Source organism: Microcaecilia unicolor, chromosome 10 (assembly GCF_901765095.1).
Source record: "Microcaecilia unicolor chromosome 10, aMicUni1.1, whole genome shotgun sequence".
Taxonomy (NCBI): domain Eukaryota; kingdom Metazoa; phylum Chordata; class Amphibia; order Gymnophiona; family Siphonopidae; genus Microcaecilia; species Microcaecilia unicolor.
Genome location: NC_044040.1, coordinates 13,782,116 through 13,798,393, shown reverse-complemented (window position 1 = coordinate 13,798,393; position 16,278 = coordinate 13,782,116). Strand labels below are relative to the sequence as shown.

General features: G+C 45.1%; 1 protein-coding gene across 1 annotated transcript in view; it reads left to right on the top strand.

Annotated features, from left to right (window-relative positions):
- PLXNA4 (plexin A4) overlaps nucleotides 1-16,278 on the top strand; it is a 944,413-nt gene that overhangs the window by 569,083 nt on the left and 359,052 nt on the right. The window contains 2 exon segments of the mRNA XM_030216701.1: nucleotides 13,818-13,941; nucleotides 15,893-16,046. Of these exon segments, the coding sequence (XP_030072561.1) occupies nucleotides 13,818-13,941; nucleotides 15,893-16,046 (278 nt within the window).

Sequence of the window (16,278 nt, the reverse complement as noted above, 5' to 3'; positions counted from 1 at the left end):
ACTCTTGGGCTTGGGGTGGAGCCGCACCCCAAACCTAGGTGCTGAAATTTGAATCCGGCATAGGCTGAGAGTCAGAGCTGCACTTGAGTTAATTAATGGAAGCACTTATCTAGAATACACAAGTAGCAAAAATTGGGATCAGGCAGACAGAGGCACAGGACCTGGAATTTGCAGGAAGCAAGAGCTAGAAGTGAAACAGAACTGCAGACCTATATAGGGCCAGATTTATGCATGTTGTGGCCCCTAAGTTGTAATTTTTAAGGGGTCCTCCCTCATCTAAATAGGTCGTAAATTATAGGTTTAATAGTGTTCCATGCTAGTAAAGTGTGAGGCCTTTTGCAATGTGAGGCCCTAGGTTTGTCTAGATTATAGGCAAATCTGGCCTTGGGCCTGGACCTGGAATCAACAAGCAGCTCAGAAAGCTGGAACAGTAGCCGTAAACTTAAAATTGAGGCCTGGAGCAGAGCAATAAGAATCCTGTGTTCAGGAAGCTTCATACCAAATGGAGGGGCCCTTTTACAAAGTGTCAGTAGTTCCAGTTCGACTATGTGCCATTTCCAGCATACTGGGAAAAAATTTTTCTAGCACAGGGGTGCATTGGTCAGGGCTGGGTGCCGCCATTTTCAAGGCGGCACTGCTGGAAGAAGAGGGAGTGTACCTTCCTCCATCAACAAAGGTTCAGGGGGGGGGGGAGTCGACGGGAAAGAGGGCCGCTAGATCATCAGGTTGGGGGGGGGGGGGTTGATTTGCGGCCCAGTGAGACACCAGGGCTTTTTTGAGGGGGATGCGAGGGGGATTAGGGGGGCTGGAGACCCACTGGATCTCCAGCCTCCCCTTAACTTGTGTCGGAGGGGGGGGGGTCAAGGAGACTGGAGTTCCACCAGATCTCTAGTCCCCTTGTTGCTGGCTGGGGGTCGGGGTTCTGCTTCTGCGGGGGGGGGGGGGGTTGTATTTGGGGAAATGGGGGGCCTGCTAGCATGCAAATGCATCCTGGAGAGGGCTCACCATTCCTCCCCAATGGTCTGCAAGCCCTAAAGCCAGCTCCGAGTTGCTGTAGGGTTTGCCGCGGACAGCACGCCAATGTTTGGCTCGCTGATCACTGGGGAGGAATATGTTTAGCATGCATTTGCATGCTACTTGTTCTAAGAGCTCTGTTTAGCATGCATTTGCATGCTTGTTGCATTCAGAGCCCACGAGCGCATTGTTTCATGTGCTCGGGGGCTCTGATCATGGGGCGGTAGCAAACGCAGACGCTAGTATGGCGCTAATAGCCTCTAGCACCCGCGTTTGCTTCTGACCATCTGCCCATGAGTGAGGTCTCACCAGAGTCTTATACAGGGGCATCATCACCTCCTTTTTCCTACTGGCCAATCCTCTCCTTATGCACCCAAGTATCCTTCTAGCTTTCGCTATTGTCTTTTCTACCTGTTTGGCCACCTGGACATCAACACATATGATCACACTCAAGTCCTGCTTTTCTTTCGTGCACAAAAGTACTTCACGTCCTAAACTGCATTATTCCTTCAGGTTTCTTGCAGCCCAAATGCATGACCTTGCATTTTTTAGCCAAAGCTGCCAAGTTCCAGACCATTCCTCTAGCTTTGCTAAGTCCTTCCTTATGTTATCTACACCATCAGGGGTATCTACCCTATTGTAGTATCATCTGGAAAGAGGCAAAGCCTGCCAGACAGCCCTTCAACAGTATCGCTTACAAAAATGTTAAAAAGAACCGGCCCGAGAACCGAACCTTGTGGCATAACCACTGGTAACATCCTTTTCCTCAGAATGAGCTCCATTTGCCACTATCCTCTGTCGCCTTCCACTTAACCACTTCCTAACCTAGTCATTCACCAGTTATTGGGTGGTGGCATTTAATTGGCTAATTAGTTTATACATAGATCTGGGATTGACGCCCGTCTTTGGGTAACCTATGCAGAATCTGTGGGCTGCTCTATAGTCTTTAGAAGTCATGGGTAGAATTTGTGTGCATGGCTATACCTCTTTTAACCAGAGCGCTCTGAGAATGTTCAAGTTCCAGCTTAAAAGCTATTAGCTAACCATCTTGAGCAGCCATGAGACATCCTTGCATAGGGGGCAGAGGAGGAGAGTGTTGATCAGGCATTAGAAGGTGACTGTGGTGCGATAAGAAAACCAAATTCTGCAGGGAAGAAACGGAGGAGAAAGTGCCGAGATCCTGTTTTTTATATTACAGAAAAGGGGTCAGCTGTGCTGGAAAAAAATGCTATTGTCTGATTTAATCGGGGTTTGACAGCCTTGAAAAATAATGAGTCCTAACCAGCCTAGGCACAAGGGTTATTTTATCTTTAAATACATTCAATTTATTATCACAAATGATACGGACGATTACTTTGTTCTCAGGTGCAGGGATGAAAGGAAGGCAGACAGCTGGTATAAAAGACTGTGCCCTGATTGAAGAGGGGCAGCATGGCGGGGGAATTTGGGATATCTAGAACAATATATCACAGCCAAACGCTTCCCTCGGTAATGAAAGCTATGTTGGTGCTTGGTATTTAGAAAGAAAAATGCCGCAGTGCCGACTGATGACTGGTGAGAGGAAGAAATATCACTTGCTTTTGAACTAGTATCTGCAAAACATTGCCTTTAAGGGACGGCTCGGCCTCTATGCAGTATTGGTGTTTCATGACAGATAGGAGGCAAATCACCCCACTGCTGTACACTCATTGATAATTACAGCTGTAACCCTGGTTTCACTCATACAGTTCCAGGCACCAGCTAGCTTTTTGGGTCAGTTACCCAACACCAGGGCCAAAAACAGAAGTTTGATTTCACTGAGCTGGGCACACGGGGCTGGGTTTTATTTTGGTAGGTGTTAAGTCACACTTTTATTTAATTTCTTTACCAGTCTGTGAGTAAATTGACTTAACTCACACTCCAGTGAAACTCTCAAAAGCCTTGAAAATTTGTCCCTATAAGGGCACTGAATGCTCAGAGCTTCTTTATTCACCGTAGAGTCATGGAACGTATTTCACAGTGACACATAACTTTCTGCAAAGTCTTTGCCACTTAACGACATTTAGATAACAGGAAGACTTAACTGTTCTACAAACTTACGATTGTATATGTAGCCAGCCCTCCATTCGTGGGATGAGGGTAGAATCCAGAGGTGCTACAAAATCACTTCTTGTTGGGTCTATGTCACTTCACCATGCCACTCAATCTTGGTGTATAACCCTTTTCTCCTGGAACAGGGGCCCACAATGTTCCTACCACTCCATCACAGATAGGACATTATCCAGCTTATAATCGAACGAGAAAAACGCCCAAGTTCCGACCTAAATCGGGAGATGGACGTTTATCTCACAAAAACGAATAAAGCGGTATAATGGAAAGCCGATTTTGGACGTTTTCAACTGCACTCCGTCGCGGATGCGGACAAAGTTGATGGGGGCGTGTCAGAGGTGTGGCGAAGGCGGAACTGGGGCGTGGTTATCTGCCAAACAGAGATGGGCGCATTTCACAGATAATGGGACAAAAGTATGCGTTTTTAGCTAGAATTTAGGGCACTTTTCCTGGACCCTGTTTTTCCACGAATAAGGCCCCAAAAAGTGCCCTAAATGACCAGATGACCACTGGAGGGAATCGGGGATGACCTCCCCTGACTCCCCCAGTGGTCATAAACCCCCTCCCACCACAAAAAATGATGTTTCACAACTTTTTATTTTCACCCTCAAATGTCATACCCACCTCCCTGGCAGCAGTATGCAGGTCCCTGGAGCAGTTGTTAGGGGGTGCAGTGGACTTCAGGCAGGTGGACCCAGGCCCATCCCCCCCTACCTGTTACAATTGTGCTGCTTAATGCTTAGTCGTCCAACCCCCCCCGAACCCACTGTACCCACATGTAGGTGCCCCCCTTCACCCCTTAGGGCTATAGTAATGGTGTAGACTTGTGGGCAGTGGGTTTTGAGGGGGATTTGGGGGGCTCTACACACAAGGGAAGGGTGCTATGCACCTGGGAGCTCTTTTACCTTTTGTTTTGTTTTTGTAAAAGTGCCCCCTAGGGTGCCTGGTTGGTGTCCTGCCATGTTAGGGGACCAGTGCACTACGACTCCTGGCCCCTCCCACGAACAAATGCCTTGGATTTATTCGTTTTTGAGCTGGGCGATTTCATTGTCCATTATCGCTGAAAAGCAAAAACGCCCAGCTCACAACTTGGCGAATAAAACATGGACGTCTATTTGTTTCGAAAATACGGTTGGGTCCGCCCCTTCACGGACCCGTTCTCGGAGATAAACGCCCATGGAGATAGGCGTTTCTGTTCGATTATGCCCCTCCACGGCGCCTCCATGATTTGGGGTTGATGCTGGTGTTTGATGACCTACTAGTGCTGAGAATGGTTAAAACTCCACAACTCGAGGAGTGGCCTAGTGGTTTGGGTGGTGGACTTTGGCCCTGAGGAACTGAGTTTGATTCCCACTTCAGGCACAGGCAGCTCCTTGTGACTCTGGGTAAGTCACTTAACCCTTCATTGCCCCATGTAAGCCGCATTGAGCCTGCCATGAGTGGGAAAGCGTGGGGTACAAATGTAACAAAAAAAAAAAAATTACTTTGGGTGCTTGTAGCACATTTCAAATGCATTTGTATCTTTTGATATACCTCCCTTTGGAAATATCATCTGGGCAGATATTCAGCAGCACTTAACGAGCTAAATGGAGCAGAAATCATGTTGTAGGTAGGCATTAACCGTATGGCAAGGTGTACATTAAAACTGTTTCATGCAAACTCTTGGTGGGTTGTGCACGAATGCACCTGCAAAGTGTGCTGAAATCGTCTTGGTTGTGTTATTGCACTCTTGGGGGGGGGGGGGGGGGGGATAATTATAAACCAGCTGATATTCAGCGATATTTAACTGGCTAGGAATGGCTCCTGACTGGGTAAATAGCATTTAACTGGCTAATGCTAATAGCGTGAGATAGCCGGCTATCTCTGCCAAATCTTAGTGCTTAGTGCATAGCGGCTAACCAGCTAGCCGTGAATATTCAAGCACTGGCCAGCTAAGTTTATCAGCCAAATCAGACCACCTAAATAGCGGTCCTATCTTTGGCCACTATAAACTTAACCGGCTAGTGCTGCGTATTAACTTTGCCAGTTAAGTTTAAATCAGCCAAAAAAAAAACCCCTAATAGATATTCAATGGCAGTCACGTGAAATGACCCGGCACTGAATATCTGGCCTAATTGCTGATCCTGGGACTTAGCCAGCCTGCCTCCTACGGGCTGAATATTGGCCAGAAAGTGTTTTCCATGGATTTTAGAAAATTACCTCATGATATGTAGGCGTAAAAGTACACGTGATGACAAGAAGGTGTGTACATTTATGCATTCACATCTAGGTGCATTCTGGAGCATACTTTGCACACAGCCTGGGACAAGTCATGAAGCATAGTTAATAAAATACACACACCTGCTCCCAAGGTGGTGTAAATGTACACTGATGCATTGTGACTGCGATTGTTTTAATTTATATTGTCTATAAAATGTCCACAAAACAAGTATCTTTGTTGATTTCCAACCTACATGACCTGTTATAGAATGACCCTCTTAAGGGTTCACCATTCCTTAAAATTAGCCTTTAAAACAGACAGATATTAGCTTCTGTATTCAACCAGCCCAGTAGAAAAAGCTAGCGCATGTAGGAGTAAATTCTATATATGGTGCCAAAAAACATGCGCTTAGCATGATTTTATAAACTACGCCTAAAATTAGGCTTAGTTTATAGAATACGTGCATGTGCCATTCTTGCACTTAAGATGTAGGCGCACCTGTTTAGGTCACCTACTACTACTACTACTATTTAGCATTTCTGTAGCGCTACAAGGCGTACGCAGCGCTGCACAAACATAGAAGAAAGACAGTCCCTGCTCAAAGAGCTTACAATCTAATAGACAAAAAATTAATAAAGTAAGCAAATCAAATCAATTAATGTGAACGGGAAGGAAGAGAGGAGGGTAGGTGGAGGCGAGTGGTTACAAGTGGTTACGAGTCAAAAGCAATGTTAAAGAGGTGGGCTTTAACATTGCTTTTGACTAAAACCTAGGCCTAAATACCTGCACCTAACTTAGGCGCAGATAGGGGTTATTCCATTATAGCACGCGTAGTTTTTTTTGAAATACCCATGACCCGCCCATTCCACACCCATGGCCACACCCACTTTTCAACTGTGTGCATTAGAATTTATGTGAACCACGTTGTAGAATATGCCTAGAATGTTGTGCGTGTACATTCTAATTAAAACCAATTACTGCCACTAATTGGTCCTTAAGTACCAATTATCAGTGATGATTGGTTTGTTAATCAATTACATTGTGCACACAATTTGGCCATGTAAAACTTAAGGTGCTCTATAAAGAATTTGGGGGATAGAATGGACTGTGTTATTGCTGATCATGACTAAAGCTGCTTTGTCATTGGTTGGTGGCCATTAGTGTATTCACTGTGTATTAAAAGAGCTTGGTTTATCCTTGCATGTTTCTCTCTGACAAGACAGAGATCAGCTTGGGGGAAGTGGGTGGGGGTGTCCATGATATCACACTAGGAAGTGAATTGGGTACACTGGACAGACCCTGAGGGTTCTATGCTTCTACAAGAGTCACCAAGCTTAGTTGTTGGAAAGTACAATGTACTCCTTTATTTCTAACGGGCAGATGATCAAAAGCCCCCACACTGCTCTAAAGATAGCGCTGGAACAGCGCGGGACTTTACTGCCCCTAATGTCACAGATAATGGCATGTAGACCCCCCTGCAACTACAAGGCCCTGGTGGTATAGTGTCCCCCGAACCCCTACACCCCCACCGCAAGCCAGCGACACGGGGGCTGGAGGTCCGCCAGACCTCCAGTCTCCTGATCCCAATGACACAATTTCACCCCCCCAAAAAAGCCCCAGTGGCCCAGTGACCACAAACTCAAGCAACCCACCCCCAAAACCTGGTGGTCTAGTGGCTCGCCTCCTCCACCTTAACTTTTCACTTGTTTGTAACCTTTGTCTTGTCTTCCTCTCTTCAATAGTCCCTCATCCCTATGTGTCCTATTTGTCTGTCCTACCCTTACCCTTAATTGTCCTGTCTGTCTGTCCTAATTTAGATTGTAAGCTCTCGAGCAGGGACTGTCTCTTCTTCATGTTCAATTGTAAAGCGCTGCGTACGACTGGTCGCGCTATAGAAATGATTTGTAGTAGTAGTAGTAATGGTGGAGGAGGGAGTAGTACACTCCCTATTCTTCTAGCGCCTCCTTAAAAATGGCGGTGCCTTGAAAATGGTGGCGCCCAGTCCTGCCCAGTGCATTCTGAGATGCGCTGGGTGGGACTTCACCACCATATAAAGGAGAGGATTAACACAACATCTCTATGTCTGGGATAGGGGTTGTGCCAAAATTATACACATGTATTAGCACTGCTATGCAAGTAATCAATAAAGGACAATAAGTGTCTCTTTCCTTTAAAAAATAGGTTCCAGATTGGCACCTAACAATAATGTCTGCCCCTTACACAATTGCCCTTATGGTGCCAGATCCAAGCCTGAATCCAACACATCTGAAGTTTTACGAGATGGAACAATCTTTTAAAAGTCTGCCTCATATACACGGTGTCTGGAAAAAAAACCCGCCCCCCTCCCCGACATTGTTCCAAATAACCCCAAAACGTCCTACTGCAGCAGAAACCTCTGCCTGAAATTCGAGGCATTTCTGAGTATTAACTTTTCAACAGGATGGAGCTCCAGCGCATCGAACTCGCAAAACAGTTGAGCTCTTAATTAATGAAACCCCAGATTTCATTGAGCCAATAGCTCAGTGGCGTTAAGGACTTCGTGAATGTGTTAAGGTTGAAGGAGGACACTTCGAACAGAAATTATGAATTAACTAAGAACCCCCCCCCCCCCCCCTTGTACTAATGTATTTTCAAAGGTCATACGAAATGTTTAAACAATTGCAAAGTATTTTGAAGCTATGTAAGGGGTCCTGTTTTTTCTGGACATCATGTACAGCTCTGTCGGTGACGTAGGCTACACCCCACGAGTCACTCAATGTGGGATTTGTTTTGCATGCATAATGGGCTTTGGAAACATTGCAACAAGAAAGCACGGACTTAGATTATGCCGTTGGCTGGTATAATCCCGAACACTCAGATCTCATAGACAGCCTGGGATTTCGCCATTCTCTGTGGATCCCTCTTAAAAGGAGCTCAACAGAGGAACGGTGTCATTTCTCTGTTTCATAGAAATTCTGTGAACATCTCCATTCAGATCCTGTTTTAAGTGTGGAACACAGAGCCTCTGAATAGCATTTGTGTAGGAATGTTACCTTTAGAAGCCACGGTTTGTAGCAGACCTTTGTTTTCTCCACAGAGGCCTTTTGCTACAATTGCTGCTTTTTCTGAATATGTTAACAGTCTTACAAGCTGCCTTCCCGAGGATGGCATCCTCGAATTAGAAAAAAAAAAACAGCATCACCTAGGCCAGGATTGTGCATGCCTTGCCTCTGACTGCAAAGGTGCTTAGAAATCAGAGAGGATTTAATTTTGGTAAAGTCACACAAGGAGAGAAGAAATCTTATCTGCTTGTCATCTTGATGAGTCTGAGGTCAGTAATAGGCAGAGACAGCTATTGGCCATGAGGGAGCCTCTGCACACATTCACCCTGCAGCTGGAGTGAAAACTGATTCTTTTTTAGATGAGATGAATTTTAGCTTAAGGTTTTTTGGGTCCATAAAGCAGGGGGATTAACACATAGGTCGAAGCCAGGAACTGTCTAACAGGTCCTTAGGCAGCTGAGCTGATGGGTTTCAGGACCGACCTGCGGTGGGCTGCCGTTATTATAGGATTGGTGTCCTCATCATTCCTTTTCTTCAGCATCCTTTGCGATTCCCATACCTACAGTACCTGAGTGTAACTCACTGTGAACTTCTGAGAAAGGCACGAGCTGAAATCCAAGTCCAGGCCTCCTGTGGTTTTGCCAGGTCATCTCAATCCTGACCTGACACCCCTCTGTTTCAGCATTGATTCCCCTGTTGCACATTTTATATAAAAACAACCCTGTTGGGGGCAATTCTATAAGTGGGTGCCACATGGTGAGAACCTATTGTATAACAGAATCTGGGTATCCAGATTCCATTATGGAATGCTAGTATAACTTAGATTCCATTATGGAATTCTAGTGTAACTTAGATTCCATTAGTAACTATGAGTCCATCTGCGCTACCCAGATCAGACTATGAAGACAGAACCTGGAATATACTCCCCTGTTTAATCCTTTCTAAGTACATCCCTATTCCTACCCCTCACTATATACTTTCTACCACACTAAACAACACGCTAATCCCAATACACACCCTCCTCCCACTCCCCTACCTCTACCATCCTCCTCCCTTACCCACCTTACCTACCCAAACGATCACCTCTTTATCTACTATATTACAGCCATATCCTTTCTATGTTACTTTGTAAACCTGATATTCCATGTAAGCCGCATTGAACCTGCTAATAAGTGGGAAAACGCGGGGTATAAGTGTTCCACAAATAAATAAAAAATTATGGAATGCTAGTGTAACTTAGATTCCATTATGGAATGCTGGTGTAGCTTAGATTCCATTATGGAATGCTAGTGTAACTTGGTATCAGTGCTCCTCTCATTTAGGGTACCCACAGTTACACTAGTCGCAGACTTAGCATAACGGTGGCCACACAACATAGTATTCTGTAACAGGGGCGTAGCCAGCAGCCCTTTTCTGAGGGAGAGGGGGAGCTTGGGGTGGACAGAGAGAGCCACCCTTTCCTCTCTGCTCTCTTCCCCCCCTTTATAGACTTGGCACAGCACAGATCTTAATGGCGGCTAACTTTGAGCAACATGTACTGAATCTGTCCCTTTGTGCCTGGTAAGTGCCTTCCTTCCTGAAAGATCTGTGCATCATGGTAGGTACGATTACATTGATTTCTTTCAGTGTTCCTTTCTGTTCTTGCAGCTAGAATGGAAACATCAAAGTTTTGGGGACAGCAAATGATTTCTATCCAGACTCAGGGTCTGCTTGTAATTGGTGTAATATCTCCTGTTAATAACAAAGCCTGTACAGAGCAGCCTTTACAAGTCTATCCCATTAACTTAATTGGAAAATGTAATGGAGTCGTATTGGAAATGTTCTCTTAAATAAATACCCTGCACTTTAACCAGGTGTCTTTTCTCTAATAAATGTAACTGTCGGTGGGTATAGTGGTGTGAATTGAAATCAAAGTCCTTAGTTTTCTGTTTTTAAGAAAAGTGCATGGGAGGCGAGTTGACTTTAAAAAAACCTTTTCATTGATGCCAGCAAAATGACCACGACATAAAAAGAAGACACTTTGACACCAGATAGGGTTTTTGCTAAGTTGCTGCATGGCTTCTAGGTCAGCTTCTCTTAGTTTATTAAATAACTAGTAAGAAATGCCCGTTTCGGGAAAAAATGAAACGGGCGCTAGCAGGGTAATCCCCCCCCCCCACCATCCTCCCTCCGTCCTCCCTCCCTCCCGAGTTCCAGACACCCCCTCCGTGCCTCCCTTCCGAGTTCCACACCTCTCCTCTTCCTCCCTTCGTCCCTCAGTGACGTGGTTGCGAGTTTGTGAAGTTCGGAGCGCTCTCCCAGCAGCTGTCAGAGAACGTGTGGAAGCTGTGCGTTGTGTGTTCGCCGCCCTGCCCTCTGCGTCATCGCGTTTTGACGTGAGGGCGTAGGTACAGTGACTGCAGGCCCGCCCCGCCCTCAACGCCATCGCGTTTTGACACGAGGGCGGAGCTACAGTGACTGCAGCCTGCTGCAGGCCAAACCGGATATCTCGGGCGCCTCAAGTTTCCGGCTTGAGGCTTCAATGGAATGTTGGAGGTGCCTTTTATATATATAGATAAGTAAATTATTTTCTATGGCCACTTCCCCCTGATTGTGGACTATAGTATCCATTCTTTTTTCATATTTTGTTATTTTTTGGAGTCATTTTGTTTCTTGTGTTTCAGGATGATTAATGGTCAATTTCAGTGCAAAGATATTCTTTGTGATTATTTGGAATTGCAGAAATAAATAAAAATGAATAATAAACTTACCTCCCTCTTTACTAAGCCATCGGTTGGAAAGTTTTTACTACCAATCTGTTGATTTTTCAGAAAAGTAACTTTTTTTGATGACTGTAACGTCGTATTGAACTTTTGTCATTTTTGTACTTGGGGGGTCTTTATATTCTTTTGGGAGACAATTTTTCTTGTATTTGGGATGTTTTCACTTATCCCACATTCTTACACACACGTGAATGGTGAACTCAAGCATGTGTCTGGGCACCAAATGTAAAAGCCCGAAATAGAAGGGCTCAGAGTTCTTGTTGCCTAAGTAAGCTTTAGACGCGTGGGTGTCATAGCTTAGATAACTGAGGGGTCCTTTTACAAAGGCACACTGAGAAATGGCTAGCGGTAGTGTAGGCAAGGGTTTTGGGCGCACGCCAATCCATGTTTGGATTTATGTCCTCTTTTTGAGGACATATCCGGGCAACTGGGCGGGTTTTCCAATCTGCCCGTTTGTCCGGATTTCTGGACAAACGGGCAGGCTGGTGGGCGGCGCGTCCATAGGACGGCCTGCCCGCCAGCCTGCCCGTTTGTCCAGAAATCTGGACAAATGGGCAGATTGTTAGCCTCCCTCCCCTTACTTACTACTGCCCTGGTGGTCTAGTGACCTCTTCTGCCTTCGGGGCAGGAAAGAGCCCCCTCTTTCCTGCCCGGAGCGCTGCCCTGCATGCTTCCTTCCTGTTGCTGATCTCGGCGCCGATTCAAAATAGCCGCGGAGAGTTGAAGTGACCTCGCGAGACTTCAACTCTCAGCGGCCATTTTGAATCGGTGCCGAGATCAGCAACAGGAAGGTTGCATGCAAGGCAGCGCTCCGGGCAGGAAAGAGGGACAGGGAGAGGAAGAGGTCACTAGACCACCAAGGCAGTAGTAAGGTAAGGGGAGGGGGGGTGATGGGGTGTGTAACAGGGGGCAGAGCGAGGGCGTAAAAGGGGGCAGGGCGGGGCATGAAAGGGGGCGGGGTGTGTGGTGGGGTGGGGCATGTGTCCTCCTTTTTGGGGGATAAAATATGGTAAACCTAACTATGCCCTCTCCAAAAGTCATTGCACGATGTGATATCTGCAAGTAAGCCTTCTCCACAGTAGCCCCCACACTCTGGAATGGACTCTCTGAAAGACTCAGCTCAACACAAGACTATCTCTAATTCAGGAAGCAGGTGAAAGCTTGGTTCTTCAACCAGGCCTTTAATGGAAGAACTAACTCACTTGTTAAGTCTCACTCACACACACAAGAAGTGACATGGGCTACACATACTGGAGCAGGACATGTTTATCCACTCCAACCTCAGTTGAGATAATATTTAATCAACTCTCTGACCTCATGTGCAACTCTTTTTAAATTAGTCCCCTTATGTTCTAACTCCTCTTATTCTCTTACCTATCTATGGGTCCCTTTTACTAAGCCATGTAAGCGTCTACGCGCGCCAAAATCAACTTACTGCCCGACTACTGCGTGGCTCTTGCGGTAATTTCATTTTTGGTGTGTGTCCGAAAAATATTTTTTATTTTCTGGCGCGCGTAGTGGAAGCGCACCAAGTGGCATTTGATGCACGTAGGTCATTACTGCACAAATTTACCGCTAGGTCTGTGGTTGGCGGTAAGGTCAGAGACGCAAAATGGAAGTGTGACAATTTTGATTTTGCCGCACGTCCATTTTCAGGGGGAGGGGTGGAAGAGGGCTTTTTTTTTATAGGCGCACTGAAAATTAATTCTGTGTTTGCCCAAAACCCGCGGCTACACTACCTCAGGCTTCTTTTTACCACGGCTTAGAAAAAGGACCCCTATATATGTTCCATCTTTGCTTATACCCTACACAATTTATTAAATTGTTTTATTATTTATTGTGTTGACATTGTAAGTAGTATACTATGTTATAATTTCTTGTTATTTGAATATTTTACTGTTGTAATTATCTATTACTTATGTTTGATTTATTCCTCCTGTACACCACCTTGAGTGAATTCCTTCAAAAAGGTGGTAAATAAACCCTAATAAATAAGTAAATAAATAAAATATAAGAAATTCAAATTTTAAAAATGTGGAAAGAGGGTGCACTGTTTTCTGATAGTGGAACCAAGGAGGTTTGATTGACAGGAGACGGCGTCGTGTGACAAGGCTGAAGCCATCTACACCCAAAGAGGTTTAATTGTTTCCCCTATGCAGCGGCCGCCATCTTGATACACTCAAAATACATTACTTTGTATGGGGGAAGCTTCACCTACTGGCTTCAGGCCAGACAATGGGCCAAGCAAACTCCAGCCATCTCATGTCCATTGCACCTCCTTGAATGCAACCATTGTGCAGGAGCAAAACATGCATGCCCAATTAGGAAAAGAGTATACCCTTTCTCCTCATAGCGCCTACTATTTCCAAAGACCGCATGCTATGATCGACAGTGGACAAAATGGCCAAATGAAAATTCCCATAAATGACACAACACAAAACTTTTTTCTGGCTTCCCATCCCTAATCACAAGAGCTATTGTGAGTTTTTCACAAAGACTATGTAGCATCCTCTGGAAATGATGTTTTGGTATAAATTCATAGCTGCCCCAAGTCAGAAAAGGTGTTGGCTTGTGTCAGTTAATACCTTTCTTAATTACCACTTCCTCATGCTCTAGTACCTGTAGCTCTGGGCTTTTATGATTTGCAAACAATATGAGCACCGTACAGTTTTCTTGGGTCTTGGATTCATTTTGTTTTGTCTCGTTCTTCAGGTGCACTAGGAAAGAGAGGTGTGAACGGTCGCATGAACCACGGAGGTTTGCTTCAGAGATGAAACAGTGTGTTCGGCTAACTGTACATCCCAACAACATCTCTGTTTCCCAGTATAATGTGCTGGTAAGGCACCTTACTTTGAATGGTAAATGGGGAAGGGGGAAGAGGAGCCGCAGGCTGAATATTGACTGGTATAATCCTATACAATGACTGATTGTAAAGGTCATTCTTCTCCCAACAGAGTTGAACTGTGGTTATTTAATTAATTCCTTAAAAATGAATGTATGAAAGCTAAATCTACCTACGTGCCATAATAAAAGCTCTTTAGATTCAGCAAGTACCAACTGGGCTATATTTTTAAAGGGTTGGCTACCTTTCACATGGCTAAAAATAAAGGGGCCCATTACTGCCCGGCTAGCGCATGTGCCGGATGGTGATTCCAAGTTTGGCGTGCACCAAAAACCCAGAGTAGAAAATAATTTTCTATTTTCTACCACGGGGCCGTTCCTGGCAGTAATCGGCAGTTGGCACGTTCTGTACGGTTACCATATGGGTAACGCGTGACCCTTACTGCGAAGTCAGTGGGTGACGTTAAGGGTTCAGGCCGTAAATAGACGCGTGCTGGTTTAAATTTTGCCGCACATCCATTTCCTGGCCCTCAACCCCCCCCCCCCTTTTTCCATACACATTGGAGAAATGGTCCAGTGCGTATCCAACACATGCCCACACTACCGCATGCCACGTTTTGGAGCTCCTTTCTAAAAGTGTCCCGGAATGTATATACTTTTTGCAGCCATTAGCATATGAGCCCTTAACTAGATGTATTTTGTGGTGGGTAAGGACTCATGTGCTAACCATATGCTAATTAGGTAGTGCACACTTTACAACTAAACCCTGACCCATGAGGCAGGCGTTGTCTAATGCCGAAACACGGCCCTTGTCGGGTCATTTATCAATAAAATACTACTACTACTACCACTTATCATTTCTATAGCGCTACTGTTGTCTCAGTCTTGAAGCTTTTTTTGTTGGTTTACATGACTTGCCCAGAGTCACAAGGAGCTGCAGTGGGAATCGAACCCAGTTCCCCAGGATCAAAGTCCACTGCACTAACCACTAGGCTACTCCTCCACTCATTCCACCAATAAGAGCCAACCTCATCAGTGATGTCACAATGGCTTGATTGCCCAATACTTGGCTCACTTCTGATATTGTGATGTCATAAGGGAAAGGGAACTGGGACTTGATATACTGCCTTTCTGAGGTTTTTGCAACTACATTCAAAGCGGTTTACATATATTCAGGTACTTATTTTGTACCAGGGGCAATGGAGGGTTAAGTGACTTGCCCAGAGTCACAAGGAGCTGCAGTGGGAATCGTACCCAGTTCCCCAGGATCAAAGTCCACAGCAGTTACCACTAGGCTACTCCTAGTGTGTAAATTTAGGTGCGGGACCCCTTTATTCTATAATTGCACGTGTAACTGGAATCCACACCCACGCTCTGCCCCAAAACGCCCATGACTCTCCCATTTCTGTGCCCTCTTTTCAAGAACGCATGTAAAATTTAGGTGTAGATCACATGCTTAAATTTACGAGCATACCTGCTAATTGATTTTAATTAGCACCATTGGCTCGTTATTCAATTAAATTGCACACACAAATTGGGTTTGTGACCCAATTTGTGTGCACAATTTTTGGTGACTTTTTTTTTAGAATTGGAGGGTTAGTGTGTGCACACACATGAGAACACACAGCCCTCCCTCACACTCCCCATTCTACCCCTATGTGAGAGGGCAGCAGCAGTAGATGCCTTTCTTGGGGAGGTAGAAAAGAAGTTCCTTCCTGCCACCTCTTCCTTTCCATTTTCTAAAGTGAAAATTCTCCTCCTTTGATTTGAATTAAGTTGATTTACTGATATATATCGCTTAATACAATAAAGCGTCAAAGTGGTTTGCAATAAAAATAACGAAAATAGCTATGCATAATAACACAATCGCAAAGTACAAACAAACGATAAGCTTGATAAGATAATGCATAAAAATGACAAAACAATTTCTTGATTTTTTTTTCCAGCTGGTGCTGGAGGCATACAATGTCCCTGAACTCTCAGCTGGTGTCAACTGCACGTTTCAAGACCTCTCCGAAATAGATGGCACGGTGGTTGGCAACCAGATCCGCTGCATCTCCCCAGCAGAGAAGGAAGTGCCTAAGATCGTCATGGAGAACGGTGAGTGGAAGCAGAATACGCAGCGTCAGATATGCTATATCAGAAACTGTCTTGCGATCTGGATTCTTCTGGGATAGATGTCATGGATACCGTCCCACCACAGTGACACTTGTTACCCACTTCTTTGCCTCCAAATGAAACTGGGTAATAATGATAATAATAACAATAACATGGTTCTATAATAAGAAGAAGAATCACCATCATCATTATCATGCAGACTGATAAATACTTG